The sequence below is a fragment of the Tinamus guttatus genome, unplaced genomic scaffold (assembly GCF_059628265.1).
Source record: "Tinamus guttatus ecotype Peru unplaced genomic scaffold, ASM5962826v1 Tinamus_guttatus_pri_ptg000439l, whole genome shotgun sequence".
Lineage (NCBI taxonomy): Eukaryota > Metazoa > Chordata > Aves > Tinamiformes > Tinamidae > Tinamus > Tinamus guttatus.
In genome coordinates this window covers 1418664-1437902 of record NW_028288973.1, presented here as the reverse complement: position 1 = coordinate 1437902, position 19239 = coordinate 1418664, and the positions used below count along the sequence as shown (strand labels likewise).

Below are 19239 nucleotides of genomic sequence, written 5' to 3'. Positions count from 1 at the left end.
GTTGTTGAGCTCAGTTAAAACAATAAGATTTTTAAGATGGTTCAAATTTACCAGATTACAGGTATAATGGTAGTCTGTCCTTTATTCATATATATAGTATGTATAAATAAAAATAAATATATGAAAGCATAAATAAAGAATGATCCCTGCCTCAAAGTTTGCCTAGACTAGACTAAGGAAAGAAATGGCATGGGAATAAAAATAAAAATACCCAAAGAATTCTTTGCTATTCTTTCTTAATTCTGTTGCAGTTATTCATCCCTTTTTCATTCTCCCATTAGTCCTACAGACTGCTAATTAGAAAATGCAGATGGGCAGTGACATACTTCCTTCCCCTCCCTTTCCAGTTAAGCAGTTCATCTGAATAAATGCCTTGTGAGCTAAAATAGGAAGTAGAGACTGTACAATTACGCAGGCAAGTCCTTTCCTTTAAAAGGTGTGGTCTGCCTCTTTAAAGGGGCACTTCAGGTGCCTAGAAAGTAAAACAGTTATTTTAAAGGCTAAGTTTGCAATGAAATCCTACAGTCAGTTTTATATCCCCCTTCTCCAGTCTGGGTAAATGTGATTTTGCTGGTGTCTGCATCTGCATAAAGGCTTCTGATGTGGAGGAAGAGTGGAAAGGAAGAGTAACCCTTCAAGCTGAATAATCTGCTTCATAGGCAGCTGTGATTCCAGGTAAGGGAGCTGTTTTCTCTCTGGGGAAAGCAAAATGGCAAAGAGAGTCCTCTCCCAAAACGTAGTTAAAGAACCATTTAGGGATCTGTTAGCTGTGATGGTTATTCAAAGACTTAGCCAGTTGCTTCTCCTGTAAAGAAATGACATTCAGGAAGCTGAAAATCAGTAAGGGTTAAAAAGGATCTTTTTCCATGCTCTCCTAAAGTGGGAAAGAGTTACGGTCTAGATGTTCCCAGAGCACAAGAGTCTCAACTCTGACATACAGATATACTTTACTACTTTTGAGACTATTTTACTTTTGAGAAAGCAATGAGAAATGACCTAAATCACTTGAGTTACAGTTTTGGAGAATGTAGCCCATAGGCTTTAAACCGCTGACATTGACTCTGGATCTCTACAATCATGAGAAAAAAAGTCAATGATATTCCTTTGGTATCATTCCTATAACATGCAATTTGTGGATCAGCTAGAAAAGTAGCTTGTTGAAGAGATACCTGAAAGTGAACAAATATTGAGATTCAACCACTATTTCTATGGTTGAAATGTGTGGCTAAGGACCATGTTTTTACTAAAAGTAAGAAAATAGAGCAGCAATAGGGGTCGTAGGGCTTTGAGCATGATAAGCAGAAGGATGAATGAATTTGAAGCCTGAACTCTTTTCATAGATTAGGATTGTTTATTACTATTCTTAGTTGGATTCCTCTACCTTCAAAATACACATTTGTTAATTCTTGGCTTATTTTGAAAGTTTTCACCATAAGAAGATGGGAGGGGCAGTTTGTCCTACAATAAGTACTTGGTAGAAGTTCCTTCTAAATGTCACTCCAACACAACATGGTGGTTTTCTGCCTAAAGAAGTTCCCTAATTCAGTTTTACTTCTCTTTCTGTGAAATGAAAACAACAAACTTCAGAACAAGCAGAGCAATGAAAACAATTATCTTCTGACTTAGGATCAAGCTTGTGAACAAAGGACAGCATAAACATGAAAAAGATTTGCAGCCTTTTGCTGAGTCTACCCTTTTTCTTCAGTGCCCAAGCTATTCGAGGTGAGTTTCAAATTTATTTTACCATTTTTTCTGGATTTTGGTCTCTGTCTCTTTCTTTCAGAAAATACTCTTCCTCATTCTCTGCTTTTTTCTTTTTTTTCCCCACTTCCTTCTTCTACCACCTGCTAAAGGAGAACAGACCTCTTAGTCACGGACAGATAGTCAGTGCATTACAGACGGATATAGAGAACAGATCAACTGTAGTATGGCTGGAGGACTGGACATATAAAATCCTGGATAAATGGATGAGACGAACAAGACTGGTTAGTGAGTGCGTAGAAAGGAGGACTAGCCCCTGACAGTAAGTTAAAACATAGGAAAATGACAGGGTACCACGATCAGATGACAGTGTATTTGGACAGAGATGAGTGGACAGACACAAGACGTGTGTGGGTATACGGGCTGTGGACAGCAACCTGATATGTTTCCCTGTAGAAGAGCTCAAAGATAAAGGAACCATGTTTCAGATCCATTCCGTTTCAGAGTTTAACATCTTTCCTCTTCTTTGTACTATTAGAGCTACTTTTATCTGGCCGGTGCCAAACGCAGGACATTTACCTTTGAGACCTCTGCAGTTCTATGTATTACAATATAGGGTGTACTGGTCTCTTTAGATGACACATTCCAAGTGTCAGTCTTATGTTTAGATTACATTCTTTATAGGATATTCTATTTCCTTGATCAGTACAAGATGTACTAAAACTTGCTTATGAATTGCTTTTCAGTCGAAGATGAAAGTAAAGTGAATCTTAGGCCTGCTAGCTAAGACACTACCTTAATTTTTTGAGGTTTTTGGCTTACCAGAAGTTCTTCAGTCAAGCTGGCAATAGTCCTCAGCAAGGAAAATTATTTGAGAGTTCTGACTCATGTTTGCATGCTGATATCACTGTCACCTGGGGGCCACATCTCAGTAGTATAGCACAAATACTAGCCTTGGCAGAGATTAAAGAAGGGTAGGAGAAATCAACTTGCTCTGTAGTGCATGTACCAATCATTTCTGTTTACTCTTGTTGTATGAATGGAAGGTCTTCATTTTCCCATTTCACAGCTGTGAGATTGAAAAAATAGTTTTCCCTGGTCTGGACATTTTTTTGCGTGTTAAATCTAGTTCAAAAAAGTAGTTTGGCCATTCTGAGCTCTAACAAGATGATTTCCAGGCACTGCCTTCCTTGTGTCAAAACCTTTGCTAGGAGGTTAGTGGGAAAGAAGTCCCATTCAGTAATACACGAAGATGAAACGATCGCCACCTCTTCACCGATTGTTGTATCCATTAACCTTGAGAAATAAACTCATTTTGGGAATTGATCCTTAAAATAAGCCCTAAAGCATAAAGATCTCAAAGATCTCAGTCTTGTTAATTTAGACCTTTAGCTTGGTTTGGACACTTGTGGATTGTGGAAATGTGCAGAATGGCTACAGCTCAGTGGACATTTTCATGGATCATCATTTTCCTGTATCACAAGGAAAGGGTTGTTATCTGTACCTTCCCCTTTTTGCTGGCAGAACTTGCATACTTCACACTACCTTTCACTCTCTACATTTGTAACCGCTGTGCCTGCTTTTTCTGGATTCTTTTCTCAGAGAGTGTCCCAATGCAGAACTTGAGCTGCTACAATGACTACAATTCACAGGTGACCTGTACGTGGATGGAGCATTCAGAGGCTCATGTCTTCCTTGGTATGACTCTTTATCGAAGGGATGGTAACAAAAAGTAAGTACCTGAACTGTGCTCTGCTGGATAAAACTCAAAAGAGAGTTTTGTCACTGAACACAGAAAAGAGGCCTGGGGTTCAGTCAAGCACGGCAGTCAGGTTTTCAGATCACATTTTTCTGTTGATGAATGAGAGCTGAAGTTGAGCCTTCTTTGGATGTCTTTTCTTGGAAGAGAGAAAATAATAGGGTACAGTAGTGTAGTTGTTTTCATTAGTTTTTCAATTATATTCCCCTAGTGGGACTTACAGGTTTGAAGTGCAATAGGTCATTGTAGATGGGTTAGAGAAGATGGTGCCCCAAAAAGTGTGGGCCTGAGAGTTACTCATAAAACATTTTGCCCTTGCAAACATCACTGAGAGTACTGGTTTGATCATTTCTAGAACAAAAAAAAAAAAAAAAAAAAAAGACTGCATTTGTGAGGGTGATAAGTTTATTTGTGCTATCAGGTTTCCTTGTATAGATACTGGTCTGTTTAAGCTACTATCTTTCTGCTACATCTGTTTGCTTATGACAATGGACCTGAACCACGAGACTGGATCATTTGTGAGGATAAAAAGGACAGAGAGGAAGAAATAATCAAAGAAGAGAGGAAGATGGAAAGCAGAGAGGAAAATGAGTGAATCCAGGGATAAAGGAAGAAAAGAAAAAAAGTCTTGATTTTATTTTGAGGATGAGAGAATTCGTAGACCTAAAAGCATCTGAAATCAGTGGGAGGTCTTTGGAACAGGCCTTAGAAATTTATACTTATGGGAAAAGATAATACAAAATTACTTGAACCTTTCAAGTATGCTCAGGAACATTGTTACATGTTGGAATGCTGTGTGTAGATTTTACAGTAAACATAAATGGAGCATACTAATCAAACAAATAGATATTAAGTGTGGACAGTCACACAGCTGACATCAAAATGGCCAGCAATTAAATAAGGTTAGCTCATAAAGGAAGAAGAGCTGAATAAATTGAAATGATGAGCTGATGCTCGTATATAGACAGAAGCATCTTCTACATTTCACATCCCTAAGACTAACACTTTTTGTTAATGACACACAACCATGTATGGTCAATGCAATCTATATCCCTGGAATATCCCTGGTTTCCTTGTTAATATCTAACTTTTAAAAATTGCAATATTACTGAACAATGCTTGCTGACATACGGTTAGCTAGAAGACTTCTTCATGTCCTGGAAGGCAGGACTGGTCCTCAGACATTTGTGACAATATCTCTCATTTGAACTGGAACAGAATCAGGGAATCACAGGAACACAAAATAGTTAATGTTGGAAGAGACCACTGGAGATCATCTGGTTCGACACTCCTGTTCAAGCAGGATCCGTTGGGCAGCTTGCTCAGAACCACAACTTCTGAATATTTCCACGGATAGAGCTCCAGGCAATCTGTTCCAGTATTCCATCACCCTCACAATGTTTTCTTATGCTCAGATGGAATTTCCAATATGTGCCAGTTGCCTCTTTTCCTGTCACTGGGCATCATTGAAAATAGACTGCCTCAATTTTCTTTACACATGCCTATCAGATATTTTTAAGCATTGATATTGATAATAGATCCCCTGAGCCTTTTCTTGTACTGGGGACAGAACTGGACTCAGTGGTACAGATGTGGCCTCACCAGTGCTGAATAGAAAGGAAGGTTCATCTCCCTTGATGTGATGGCAAAACTCTTCTTCATCCAGGCCAGAATATCATTGGCTTTCTTTGCCACTAAGCTGCATTGCTAGCTTATGTTCAACTTGTCAACTAGGACTCTCAAGTCCTTCACCACAGAGCTGCTTTCCAGCTGGCTGGTACTGGTATATGAGGTTGTTCCTCCCCAGGTACAGGACTTTGCATTTGCCTTTGCTGAATTTCATGAGATTCCACTCTGCCCATTTCTTCAGCCAATCAAGATCTCTCTGAATTGCAGTGCTGCACCTGGTGTATTAGCCATTCCTTTCTGTCTCACATTCCCTGGTAACTTGCTGAGAGGCATTCAGTCCCATCATCTAGGTCATTAATAAAGATATTAAACAGTATTGGACCCAGTACACCCCCCTGCAGGACACTGCTAGTGACTGGCCTCCAGCTGGACTTTGTGTTACTCGTCACAACCCTCTGACCTTGTCAGTTCAGCTGGTTTTCAATCTACCCCACCATCCACTCACCTGGCCCATACTTCATCATTTTGTCTACAAGGTAGACACTGTCAAAAGCTTTACTAAAGTCAAGGTAAACAACATCCATTGCTCTTGCCCTCATCCACCAAGACAGTTTGATGAGATCATCATAGAAGCCTATCAGGTGGGTTAAGCACAAATTCCCCATTGCAAACCCATGCTATCTATGCCCAGCCACCTTCCTGTCCTTAATGTGCCTGAAAATGGTTTCCAGGAATCAAGGTGAGACTGACTAAGCTATAGGTCCACAGATCCTGTTCTTGCCCCTCTTGAAGAGAGGTGACATTTGCTTTTCTCCAGGACTCAGGAACCTCTCTTTCAAAGATTATCAAGAATAGCCTTGCAATGACATCAGTCAACAATGTCAGCACTCATGGGGGCATCCTGCCCAAAATGTATGCCCATTTTGTTTAAGTGTTCCGTAGCCTGATCCTCTTCCACCAAGGGTAAATCTTCCCTGCTGCAGGCTTCCCCTTTTCTCTCAGGTGCCTGGGATTCCTGATGGCTTGTTTTACTGGTGAAGACTGAGGCAAAGAATGCATTTAGTACCTTCCCCTTTTCTATGTTCTTTGTCACCACATCTTCTATGTCTTTTGTTACCACAACTGCCCTGATTTTCCTTATTTTCCTTATGTTTTCCTTAGCCTCCTCTTTGCTGCTTATGTACTTAGAGAAGCCTTTCTTATTGTCTTTCATGTCCCTTGCCAGTTTCAATTCTAAATAGGCTTTGGCTTTTCTCACTCCATCCCTGTATGTTTAAACAGTCTTTCTGTATTACTCCTGGGTCACCTGTCTCTGCTTTCACCTCTTGTGCCATTTCTTCTTACATTTGAGTCTGGTCAGGTGCTCCTTGTTCCTCCATGCAAGTCTCCCACTGCCTTAGCTGATTTCTTGCTTGTTGAGATAGACCGTTCTTGAGGAGGAGGTGATTCTTGAATATCAACCAGATTGCTTGGACCTCTATTCTCAACAGGCCTATATCCTATTTGCTTTGGTATCCCATCAAAGCATATGTCTGGACAGGCTGAAGTCAGTGCTTTTTAAGTCCGGGACTGTGATCCTGTTTTTTACCCTGCTCCCTTTTTGCGGAATCTGAACTTTGCCATCTCATCTCATTGTCACAGCAGTCAAGATTGTGCCTGACGCTCAGAATCCTAACCAGTCTTTCCTTGTTTGTAAGTTTGAGGTCAAGCAGAGTGCCTCTCCTAATCAGCTCCTTGATCACCTTTGTTAGGAAATTGTCATCAATACACTCCAGAAACTTGCTGGATTGCTTCGACTCTGCTATACTGTCCCTCCAGCAGGGTGGTTGATATCAAGTATCAGGCCCATGAGGACCAAGGCCTGCAAACAGGAGTTTTCTTCCAATTTTTCTGAAAGACTTACCTAGTTCTTCCTGATCATGCAGTCTATAGCAAACACCCACTACAATGTTGCTCACATTAGTCTGCCTGCTGATTCTGAGCAATGAGCTGGTCCCTCACCCATCCTTAGGCAGAACTCTTATGCAGTTCAATTGCTCTCTCACATAAAAGGAAACTCCCCACTCCTCACCTTCCTGCCCAAGATCCACTTATTGCTGCATTCCAGTAATGTGAAATATCCCACCACAAGAAAATTGTTTTATGTCAGACACCTACACCTACTAGGTGTACACCTAATTTTATTTTAGACACCTGCATGACAGATGGTCACTTCTGTTTTTCAATGTAATATAACTGAGGACAATGTAATATAACTGGGCAAGAAGCCATAAGCACAAGCAAAATTCTAGAAGGTGCAAAAAGAAGCAACACATCTCTCTAGCAGCTAAAGCTACTGCAAGAACACAAAGCTTATGCTTTTCTGTCTAGTTTAAAATATTGTTTTTAATCTCCAAGAAGCTCCTTGGTCTGGAGGAAGGCTATCTAAAAGGATGCTTAACACTCTGAGATGAAAACTTTGATGAATACCTGAAGTCCCTTGACTGCTAAGGATATAAAAGCATATTTTGTTTAGAAAGAGAGAGAAAAAAGCATGCTCAGAGTGTGCCAAATAAACTTCTTCAAGGAGCTAAGGATCTTCAGAAACCTTTACTGCCTTTCACTCTGAGTGAAAGGGGCATTTCCATGACATTATTATTCATGATAGAATTTCTCATATAAAAATAGGAGAATATGTACATTTAGCATAAAAATTAACAAAAATGTGAGGATTGATTAAGGCAAAACAATAATAGTAAGTAAAGTGATTTTGGAGATACAAGAATCCAAGTAAATTAAAAGAGAAAGAAAGAGATAGATTTTCTATTTAGGTATTTAATTTGGGATTCATCATATTTTTCTAAATAAGCTCTTTACAAATCACCTTTTTTTAATACACAGGAAGAATGAAGAGATGCATTGCAAGCCCCAGGCAGAAAATGAGTTTCATAAGGTTCCCAAATTCTATATCCACTGGATTTGTCACAGCACTGTAGACAGCACTTTTGGAATAGGGGTAGATGATATTTACAGCTTCAAACCAAACAAGACACTTCAAGCAGAACTGAATGTTCATCTTTACAAGATTGGTAAGGATTAAATACCATATTCATATTTTGAATGAACATTAGATATTAGATATTCTTCAGAAACAAAAGTTAATAATCCTTCTGCCCAGTCCAGAAATGAATTTGACTTCTCTTGTGAAATCTTTCAAATGGTTCCACATTAGGAGGACAAGCAGGGCAGGGAAGGGAGAGGACAAGGTTCTGAGGCAGTTGGGACTGGAAGAGGGCTCTCATCTGGGAGCTGCTTGCTCTGGAAGGCATAAGATACCATGGAGAAGGGAAAGGTAGTTAATGCAACTCTGGCATCTCACATGTTGTACCTCCACCTTGCAGTTCAGCCCCTCCCACCTCAAAACCTGTCAGTCAGCTTGATGACATCAGGAGACTTCTTGCTGACATGGAAAGGATATGAAGGAAACCCAGGCCTGAGCAATGCACTGGAGTATGAAGTGGCTTACAAGCAGAAGTGGGAGTCCTGGGAGGTAAGAACAGAGAGCTGGGCTGTTCTGGCGTGGGCTGTGCATGCCATTTAGGGTGGTCAAGATCCTGCAGTAAAAGCTGGGCATATTTCTGGCCTTTAGGTTCTCAGGTACTACCAAGAGATGCAGTAAGTGATATTTCTGGTCAGGCAGAGGGGTTTCTGTTCCTATGGGCAAATGGCTTGTTCAGTGAAATAGTGCTTGTTTAAACTGAGTGCAGAAATCTACCCTGTAAAGAAAGAAGCACTGTCCTAGGGTTTTGAGCTGGAATTTTTACTCTGTGCCTCAAATACTCTGTTGAGTTTTGGGTCCCTCAATACAAGAAAAACATGGCGTTGTTGGAATGAGGGGCTGAAGCACAGACCTTACGAGGAAGGACTGAGGGAGATGGAGTTATTTAGTCTTCAGAAGAGAAGGTTCAGAGGTGACCTTATTGCTCTCTACAACTACCTGAAAAGAGGTTGTAGTGAGGCAGAGGTTGATCTCTTCTCCAAAATAACTACAAATAGGACAAGGGGAAATGGATTCAAATTGCTCCAGGGGAGGTTCGGGTAAGATAATATGAAAAAAATTATACACAGAAAGACTAGTGAAGCATTGGAATAGGCGGCCAAGAGTACTTGTGGAGCCACTGTCCCTGGCAGTGTTCAAAAAATGTGTGATGAGGCACTTAGGGACATGGTTTAGTAGGCAGGATGTTGAAGGATTGACAGTTGGAGTCGATGATCTTGAAGATTTTTTCCAAACACAGTGATTCTATGAATCTACACTAAGACCCTTTGGAATGAAATTAAAGCATGTTTCAAGATGAACATGTGGGATGATGGCCAAAACATTTTAAAGCTGTTCCCCAGCAAGAAAAATGTTTTCAATTTTTTCAGACACTATTCCCTTTCCTCTATTATTTCCCCAAATCCGCCTCTGTTTCTGTAACTATTAGCCTGTTCTCTACTTTTTCATGAGAAATATCTTGGCCAAATTCCTGCACAGTTCTGCACTGGGCAGTGCTCTGAACTATGTAACTGATGCTGAAGAGAAATGAACTTCTCAAAGCTATGAGAGCCAGCGCATGTGTGAGGGTAGATTTTACTAGGCAATGCCTGTGCCTCATTCCTCCTTGGCTATGCAGGCAGCATGCACACCAAAATCCCTCCAAGATTCCCCCAGGGCGCTACGATACACCGTGCATGTTGATGATCACACACATGAGAATGCTTGGAGATGCTATTGGACTCTCAAGAAGATCTCTCTGATATGCTGTCTAATAGTCGTTTTCCCTTGCTCTTTCCGTTACTTCTCCCTTTTCCTCTGCACCCTGATTCCCCACTCCTCTCCCTGCCTCTTTCCCTCCCTCTCCAATTCTCCCCACTACCAGAACGCTGCCTTGCTTTCACTCTCCAGCACCACGCGTTGCCATCTCAGCCATGAAGGCCTCGTTCCGGGCAGCAGCTACGTCGCCCGTGTGCGAGCTCGACCAGGGCCGAGCAGTGGCTTCTCTGGGCAGTTCAGCGAGTGGAGCACGGAGGCGTCCTGGAAGACCCAGGAAGGTAGTGTGGGGCTGAGCAGGGCCGTGTGGGGATGGAAGGGCTGGCTGGGAATCCAGGATCCGAGGGATGTGTGTTATCCCTCTGTGCAGGCAAACAACTGGGGCCTGGCCTGAGGAATGATGGGCCATCCATAGGGGAGGATGCAGGTGGTCCATTGCCCTTGTGCCCCTCACTCCTGCTTCTTTAACTTCTTCCCTCCATCTTGACTTGGCATCTGTGCAATGACGTAGATGAGAAGTGATGGGGGCTTTTCATTCTTTGTTTAGCCCTACAGACCAAGAATGGGAATGGCATCACGAGAAGCAGGACCAGTGTTTTATAGCAACTGCTTCCTGTTGTCCAACTCAGCTGCTCCTTTGTCATTGGGATACTGTGAGCACCAAGGAAAGGGCTGAGTGCTGTGCCCCTCTGTGGAGGTCCAGTAAACTCCGTGGACACTAGCAGTGATTTGGGATGTGGTTTGTGGAGAGGACATTTCTGCATTTGTGTTGTGTTGTGGGAAATGCATCCACTTGGATGAAGGGCTAGAATACTCCCGAGTTGCCTGGAGAAGTTTGAGATGGAAATAATAGCTAGTCTCCAACTTCCTTCTGCAAGAATGCTTTCCATTTCCATCCCATTTTATTGATCCCACTCGTGCATGAAGACTCAGACAACAGCTTTCTCCCAGACCTTGCCTGTCGCTTAGTTGGCTCTGATCTTCTCTCAAGGTGGCATTCAACCCAGGAACCTTCGCTGTATCTTCAACGGTGTGGATCGCCTGATGTGCAGCTGGGAAGTGAAGAAAGAGATCATCTCCTCTGTCCTCTTTGGCTTGTTCTTCAGGAACACTTCAGCATCAGTGTACGTGACCTGCCTCTGGCAAAGTGCCTGTGTTTCTGCCACAGAGCGTCTGCACTGTCCCATTTCCACTTATGTCAGCACAATCTCCATTTTCTCCCCTCAGAGAGGAGGAGTGCTCTCCTGTGCATGAGAAGACTTTGCCCCGTGCTCCCTATGTGCTCCAGAGCTGTGACATCACTGTGCCCAACACCAATGCTCAGAGTCAGTACCATGTAGCTGTCCGGACCAAAACAGAGGAGAAGCTGATTGAAGCCTACAAGAACAGTAAGCCCTGGTGTTGTGCTTTGCTTCTCATGGGATTTTTTCTGTGGGCAATCTGGGAGTGCCAGGAGGCCATAAGAACAGTGTGGTGGGGAGAACTGGGAAGGAAGAGGTAAAATGACTTGAAGGGATGAGGAAAAGAGCTGGACACTGAGACAGGTCAGAGTTCTGGGAAGGTAGCTTGTAGGTCTGGAGTTGCTCAGGGTCTCTAGTGATGCTGGAGAAGCTGCCAAAGCATAAACCGCTGTGAAGAAAATCTGGATGTGGTGCAGAGCTCCTAGGTGATTGACTAACATCTTGCTGCCTTTGCTGTGGTTAGAATATCATTATCCTCTGTGGATGTCCCAGTGGACAGGAAGCGGTGGTGAGAGGCATTTGCAGGGGATGTTTCAAAGAGATTTCACAAGAATCCAGTGGAGCTGCTGGGAGTCCCCTCGGTGGCTCCTGGAGCACTGAGGACTCCACTGCTGACTGAGCTTCCTTACACTAATCTTCTGTGCCTGCATAGATGCAGAGATATCAGTGTGACTTCATAAACTAAACCAGAGCAGGATTCCTGAAGTGGGTGGCAGTACAAGTTAGGAGTCCCAGGAAAGCTGAAAAACTTAGGAATTGTGGTGAAGAAGTACAGAACTTTCAAATATTGCTTTATTGCTTTTTTGTACAAAGGGAGTGTCATCCTACTAATAAATATGGATTCCCTTCAGTTGAAGGAGGAGATCAGTTTGTTATCTTTGACTGGGGAAAATTGTGGGGAATAAAGAGGTGTTAAATGACTGAGATGATAGACGCTAATGCAGAATGCTACACTCTTCTGGCTTGGTACATCCAGTGGGGTGAATGGTAGTGTCAGAGCAGTATGCTGATACGGAGACATTGTGTGTGTTCCAGTCAGGGTGCTTCCACCAGCAAATGTGTCAGTAACCATGAGAGAGAACCAGGAGTACGAAATGAGTTGGATAAAACACACTTTGCAATACAGCTTCATAAAACAGAAATACGAAGTCCAATACTGGAAGGACAATCAATACAAAAAGGTAAGTTGTGGGAAGCATGGCATTCCTGGATTTCTGTTTGCAGGTTGAATGGGAAAGATTATTCCCCTCCCCTCTTCATGTGTACTTCTTTCATCCCCCAGAATCTCCAGACGATCGATATCGTCAACGATGAGCCTCCCTTCATCTTCACCCTCCAGATGCTGGAATCATCTACAAAATACAGGGGGAGAATGCGCGCAAGGGTGAATAGTGATGGATACCATGGGCCTTGGAGTGAATGGAGTGAGGAGTTTACATGGGAAACTGAGAATGGTACCTTTTGCTTTGGCTGCTTCTATAAGTCGTTGTGAAATGTTAATGGGGAAGAGCTTCTATATCTGCTTCTAGAGAAATACCCTCTCCTAGCTGGGCCTAAAGTTAGCTCCAGCAGTGGTATCTGGCACAACCTTGACCTCTCCTAAAAATAATGGATAGAGAAACGAAGGCATATTCTCATTGTGGAGTAGGAGACGGAGTAGGTCATTCCTAAGATGCCTGAAGACAAACACAGTGTTCCTGGTGGGGCAATGTACCCACTCAGCTTTTCATGAACATAAACTGATCACTCTGTGGCCAGCGCAGATGCTGTTCAGTGTCAAAACAGTCATATTTGTTTGGTCTCTCCCACTTTGGAGCATGTCCCAATAGTTAGAAGACTCCTTTGTCGTATCATGGAATGTGACATCTGCTCTCCCCTGATCTTGTTGCACGATGAGTGACCAGAACAAAAAACCTGGTACGGAAGCAGCCACTCGGTGTGACTAGCTCCCCATTTCTCTTTTCTCTGTTTCAGTTCTGTCACCAGTGGTTCTCCCCGTGATGCTACCAGCCATCATCATCGCTTTGATAATAGTTGCTCATTGCAGCTATAAGTATTTCCTCAGGTAGGTTTCCCCTGTGTCTAGGAGATTTAGCAACTTGTTGTCAGTGTGAATAGAATAAAAGGTGAAAAACTGTGGCTGAGGTGGTGCTCATCCCACATGAAAGAGTAATCTATGTAGGGGATGAACCTCAGTGTACAATGGGGGTCCCTGCGCATGTCTGCATGCAGGTGAGAGCTGAGTCGTGGTGCTTCAGGGCCTTGGTGGTGCCTTGCTGTGCAGAGCAGCACTGTATGTCTAAGGCCTAGTCTATTCTCTTTGCAGGCAAGGCAAGAGGCAAATCTTGTAAATGTGGTGCTGTTGTTGTTGCAGGAAGAAGAAAAACTGGGAGGAAAGCATTCCAAACCCCAGCAAGAGTCTCCTGATCCAGAGTTACTTGCAGGTAATAGGGAATTGTGTTTTGCAGGGTCCACTTGGAGAAGATTGCTATGGAGTTGTTTCAGAGTGAAGAGAAAAGGCAAGCTGAGGAAGTGAGGGCTAGATGAGTGGACAGTGAGGCGGCCTGAGAGCTGGCTGAATGGCCGAGCTCAGAGCGTTGTGATCAGCAGCACAGACTCTGGTTGGAGGCCTGTAGTGGTGTCCCCCAGGAATCCATACTGGATCCAGTCTTTTTCAACTGACTCATCAATGAGCTGAATAGAGGGACAAGGTGCATCCTCATCACATTTTATGATACAAACCTGGGAGGAGTGGTTAGTAGGCCATGCTGCTATTCAGAGAGACCTTGACAGGCTGGAGAGTTGGGTGGAAAGGAACCTCATGAAGATTAACAAAGACAAGTACAGAGTCTTGCACCTGTGCGCAAGTACAGCCTGGGGGCTGACCTGCTGGAAAGCAGCTCTGTGGAGAAGTATCTGGGAGTCCTGGTGGACAACAAGGTAACCATGAGCAGAGAAATTGCCATTGTAGCCAAGAAGGCCTATTGTATCCTAGGTTGCATTAGGAAGACTGTTGAAAGCAGTTTGAGGGAGGTGATCCTGCCCCTCTACTCAGCTCTGGTGAGGCTATGTCTGGAGCACTGTGTTCTGTTCTGGGCTTCCCAGTACACGAGAGATATGGAACTACTGGGAAGAGTCCAGTGCAGGGCTACAAAGATGATCAGGGGCCTGGAAAATCTCTCTTACGTAGCGAGCCTGAGAGAGCTGAAACTGTCTAGCCTAAGGAAGAGAAGGCAGAGGGGAGATCTTATCAGTTTTCCTAAATACCTTAAGAGAGGGTGTCAGGAGGATGGGGCCTGACTATTTTCAGTGGTAGGACTACTTTTCAGTGATAGAACAAGAGGCAATGGCCACAAATGGAATTTCAGGAAGTTCTATCTGAACTTCAGGAAAAAATTCTTGACTGTGAGGGTGATAGGGCACTGGAACATGTTGCCCATGGAGACTGTGGAGTCTGCTTCTCTAGACATATTCAAAACCCATCTGGACACAATCCTGGGGAATGTGCTCTAAATGACCCTTCTTGACTAGAGAGGTTGAACTAGGTAATCTCCAGAGATCCCTTCCAATCTCAATGATTCTGTGATTCTGTCTTTTCCAAACCTTAATGAATGCCAATTCAAATTTTTTTAGGATAGGTTTCAGACTCATTTGAGAAAATTCCATTTTTTAAGCTACAGGATTTTCTGAAAAAAAAAATGTAATGTTGTCTGTTGCCAAGACAACAATATGTAATTGGAAAGCAAAGTGCACACTTAAATAGCATTCAATTAAGGCAGTTTAAGTAGGAAAAATCCTCCAAACCAACATCTGGGAAATATATAATAGGCATCTCTCTAGATTTTTGCAATAAAACTCTTCTAATTTTGCAAGAATTATACCACAGATTTTATAATATCTGTTTTCCCCAACACACATGTTTTGATTTACGTTTATTTTATTCCAAGCACACAGGGAATGTGTTACAGTGTGTTTAGTTACATGGCAATGCAGTTTGCATGATTTATAACATGGCCTTTGTTTAAGGCAAATGGACACTTGCAGTATGTTTATGTCTGAGTGAAAGACAGTAGTTGTTTTTTAAGCAGGTCACATTTGTTGTTTTGCTGTAAAAAGGACTTACAGTACTGATGTAATTTTACGCATCATTGTCAAATAGACAGGAAAAACTAAGGATGGAATTCTCCTGTGCCAGACAACAGAATATTTCTGCTTATACTAAAGTCTCAAGTTAGATCATTTTGCTTTTTTCTGTAGTAAAAATTGAAATCTTCTTCCCACTCTAAGAAGTACCTCTATAGCTTTGCTTCCTAGCTAATTCTTTCCTCATTACTGACTACTCTTAATCATTTTGAAAGTTTCCCTACTTTCAGTGAGTTACCTTATCCTAAGCTTTGTTAACATCCCACTCACTCTGTTTCTCTGCTCAGCTGTTATAGAAGAACAGTCATAATACAACTGCAAGTGACATATTGCCCAGAGGGTCATCAAGTTGTTATGGAGAAAGTAGGCAATGCACAAGGCAATAGCTTTATTTTTAGGTAGGACCTGCAACATCCTTATCAGTTCTTTAGAGAAGCAGCTCCTGCCTTATATACTATGTAAAGTTAGGTCAGGGATATGGAAACACGTATGTGAAGGAACAGTCTTCTAGAGAATAGCAGGAACCTTCTAGTAATATTAGTGAAGTTGTATACAGATCAGCAGTTGTTGTAGGCTCCCCTTTGCCCATAAGGCTCTTGATTCTACTACCAGTGAGAAAACTGTCTTTCCTCATCTCTACTTTTTCTTATTTTCAGAAAGTACACCTGGGAAACTGGCTGACAAACAGTCAGGTAGACTTCAACAAACACAGCTTTTCTGAGAAGATGGACCAGGCTAGTTTCCTTCAGGTTGAGGACAGGTTAGTGAACAACACTTTATAGAGACACTGTGAGATGTCCTGTTGTTCTGTCACCAAAAAAGCCTGGGGCAATTGCTTCTGAGAATGAGCCCTTTTTTTTTTTTTTTTTTTTTTTTTTTTGGCTTACTTTCTTGTTATCTGGCTTAATCTTCTTTCTCCATGAAGATTATCTTCTAGTCTTCTTTGTAGCTTCTTTTTATGTGTAATGTTCATCACAAGAATATTTCTCAATAGCAGCTTTTACTTTTCCCACATTCAGGCAGAAAAATACTTTGACAGAGTCCTCCGAATGGCAAGCTGAAAAGGCAGAGGTTTCTCTGATTGCGTTGGATCCACAGAACCTATACCGTGCTTTAGATGTTCCAGACCATGTGCCAGCTGACTGTCCATCAAATGCGATGGCTTATCCTTCCTTTCCTTTTTCAAGGGAGAACAGTGCTGATGCAAGCATTACTTCCCAGACAGCATTCACTCGCTTTGATTTCAATGGGCCATACTTGTACAGCCCAATGATCTCCTCCCAGACTGATATGCATCAGGCCCTTCAAGCAGTCCCAGCAGGACTCCATGGGAAATCAGGGTCCCTTCAGTACGTCATCCTCCCAAAGGAAGCCTGTCCCCAGGCTCCACAGAGGCAGGCACAGCCAGGAGTACTTCCTCTGCAGCCCTCCATGCTCCCACACCAGAAGGAAATGATGCAGCACCTCAGCAGTGGGGAGGAAATTTCACCAGCGCAACCAGCCCACGGGGAATGCACGCATGTGAGAGCAGAAGGGCAGGAATCTCCAGTGGCTCTTAGCTGTACTGGCTCTCCCCAGCAGTGCTCCTTGGACTACATCACCACAGATGGCCTCTTACTGCCATCAGCCCAAGACTCCAACCATCTGGCACTCACCGCTGATGCAGAGCTAGCTTCTGACCCACAGGAGATCCAGCGCCCTGAGGACTGCTCTTGCTCTGAGTTTTCTCCTGGGAAATCTGGTGTCGTGGTTGCAGTTTCAGCTCCAACACCAAACCCTTCTCCAGAATTGCACCTGGATGCATTTGGGGACTATCTTACTGTCCCTCCATGTCCTCATGGAACTTCAGAATCCACAAATATTTCCTTACCAGTCTTGCCAAAGGGAAATAATTTTCCCAAAGAGCAATCATTGTCAGGGAGTAATTTGGTGGTCTTAAACCCTGATAGCACTGAGCCAGTTTTCCTTTGTGAGATTGGTGACTACTGCTTCCCCAGCCTAAAACACAGTGAAAAGATGTGTATAAGCCAGGAAGATCCCCAAGTCAAGAAACCTGAGGGCAGGACATCACCTGGGAAACCTGTATCTGATGATGTATCCATCTCTGGCAGAGAACAGAATGTAAAAAAAATGCAGGCTATTCGTCTTTTTAAAAGCCTGAAATCAGACGATTATTTTCCTTGGCAACAATCATCAAGGGTCACAGAAATCCATTAAAGCAGAAAATATTAATGAATGCCAAGACCACTGAGACTTCAACTATTTCATGAAAATTCACCCCATCATTCCTTCCACGCAGCAAAAAAAAAAAAAAAAAACAACTCCCTTTTCCAGCTTCCTGTTTAACATGGCGAATGACTTCAATCAATCTCCTTCTCAACAGCCTTCACAAATCTGGCAGGAAAGACAATCCAAATGCCACCATTTTGAGAGAAGTGGTGTTTGTCAAACATTCTCACTCATCCGCAATGAGCATTTTAGCCTTCTTCTGGTCCTGGCAAAAAATGTGCTAGATCTCTTTCATGCTACCCTAATACTAAAGTGCTTGTGGCAAAATTCATGGCAGGAAGAGAGGACTTCATAGCATGAAATGTTACCAGATTAAGGCCTTTTGGAAACTTTGGAAAGAAAATTTTTACTTTCCTAAGAACATTTTTTTTTTTTTTGTGGTGTGTATGTGTGAAACAGATCAAAAGTCTTCAAGAACTCTACATAGATGTTGTCTAAAATGCAACATAACAGACAGTAATAGAAGGATAAGAAAATAAGAGGAACAAAGGCTCAGAAAACCTGTCATAATGTTACGGTACAATAGATATATTGTGGAATATTCTGTGAGGGGAAGAAGGAGACGTGCTGAGAGACATAAAGTAGACTGTAGGAAATCATGGTGAAGTTATGTTATTGAAAGAAAATCTGAGAATGCATAAGGTGGAGTGAGAGAAAGCAGAGAGGACAGGTAATAATCTGGTCTAATTAGTCTTTTTTTCTTATGGAGCCCATATTTCTGATAATATTAGTTTCCTTTCTGTACCTTTATTTCTGCAATATTATTTCAGAGATGAGATAACAAGAACTGAATATGGTATTCAAGAAACACATTAGCTACTCAGGCTACAATAATTGTACTCTCCCATTTCTGTTATTATTTTTCTGCTGTCACAGGATCTTTATTCTTCTCGTACAGCTGGTATTACTTTTACATCGCGTGAATGACTACAGATTTATTAACACTGGATTTCTTATACCATTTATACCTAATAATTCAGTGTTTATATCCAATAATTCAATGCTTTCAAATGTAAATTCATTTGAATGACCTAAATGATTGGATATCATCACAAGCTTTGTGACCCCTACGTACCTTCTCTTCCAGCTCACTTATGTTTTGCAGCTCATTCTGTTAAAACTTATGCTAAAAATTATAAATTCCTGGAAGACCTCATTGATAACATTCCCCCATATGAATTTATAAGTTCCTGGAAGACCTCTTTGATAACATTTCTCAATATGAACCCTTCTCTCATTTCTTTTATTGTAATTAACCCTAATCTATGCAAGAGCCTTCTTTTTATTCATTAGTTTCTTCAACAGCACTTTCTGAGGGTCTATATTATGCTTTTTAGAAATCCAGGTATAATATATTAAATGATTGTGTTTGTTTTCTCACAGACTTCTTAGAACTCTACCAGTGACTAGATGACTACCCTCTAAAAATGTCTTTAGCTCTTCCCCAGAACATTTCTATCTACTCTACATCTATTTTTCACTATAATTTATATCTCTCACCGTGTGCAAAAGTCAGCCTGATTGCTAAGTAGTTCCTTGGATTCTTCTCAGAGTCTGTCTCCAAAAAAAACCTCATATGACACTTCCTTTTCTCTGATGCTGAAACTTATTAAAGTCTTTGATTATCTACATTTATTTTTTCAACAAATGCATATTTAAGTTCCCCTACAGCTTTTAGAATAGGA

At 42.1% G+C, this 19239-nt stretch overlaps 1 protein-coding gene across 1 annotated transcript; it reads left to right on the top strand.

Moving 5' to 3' along the window:
• The first annotated feature begins 1645 nt into the window (after positions 1-1645).
• On the top strand, positions 1646-17524 carry LOC104566222 (colony stimulating factor 2 receptor subunit beta). Its single transcript, XM_088531927.1, has 13 exons — positions 1646-1722; positions 3304-3433; positions 7970-8157; positions 8470-8618; positions 9991-10162; positions 10873-11005; positions 11109-11269; positions 12158-12303; positions 12405-12576; positions 13097-13187; positions 13497-13566; positions 15922-16025; positions 16285-17524. The coding sequence occupies exons 1-13, from the start codon at positions 1659-1661 to the stop codon at positions 17480-17482; spliced, it is 2778 nt and encodes a 925-aa protein (XP_088388053.1). The 5' UTR covers positions 1646-1658; the 3' UTR covers positions 17483-17524.
• The last annotated feature ends 1715 nt before the right edge of the window (positions 17525-19239 follow it).

Bases quoted from the DNA above. Each gene is read 5' to 3' on its own strand.
- LOC104566222 (XM_088531927.1), top strand. From the start codon at position 1,659: ATGAAAAAGATTTGCAGCCTTTTGCTGAGTCTACCCTTTTTCTTCAGT. The intron at 12,577-13,096 runs GTACCTTTTGCT...TCTCTGTTTCAG, and splicing joins TACATGGGAAACTGAGAATG to TTCTGTCACCAGTGGTTCTC. The intron at 16,026-16,284 runs GTTAGTGAACAA...TCCCACATTCAG, and splicing joins TTCCTTCAGGTTGAGGACAG to GCAGAAAAATACTTTGACAG.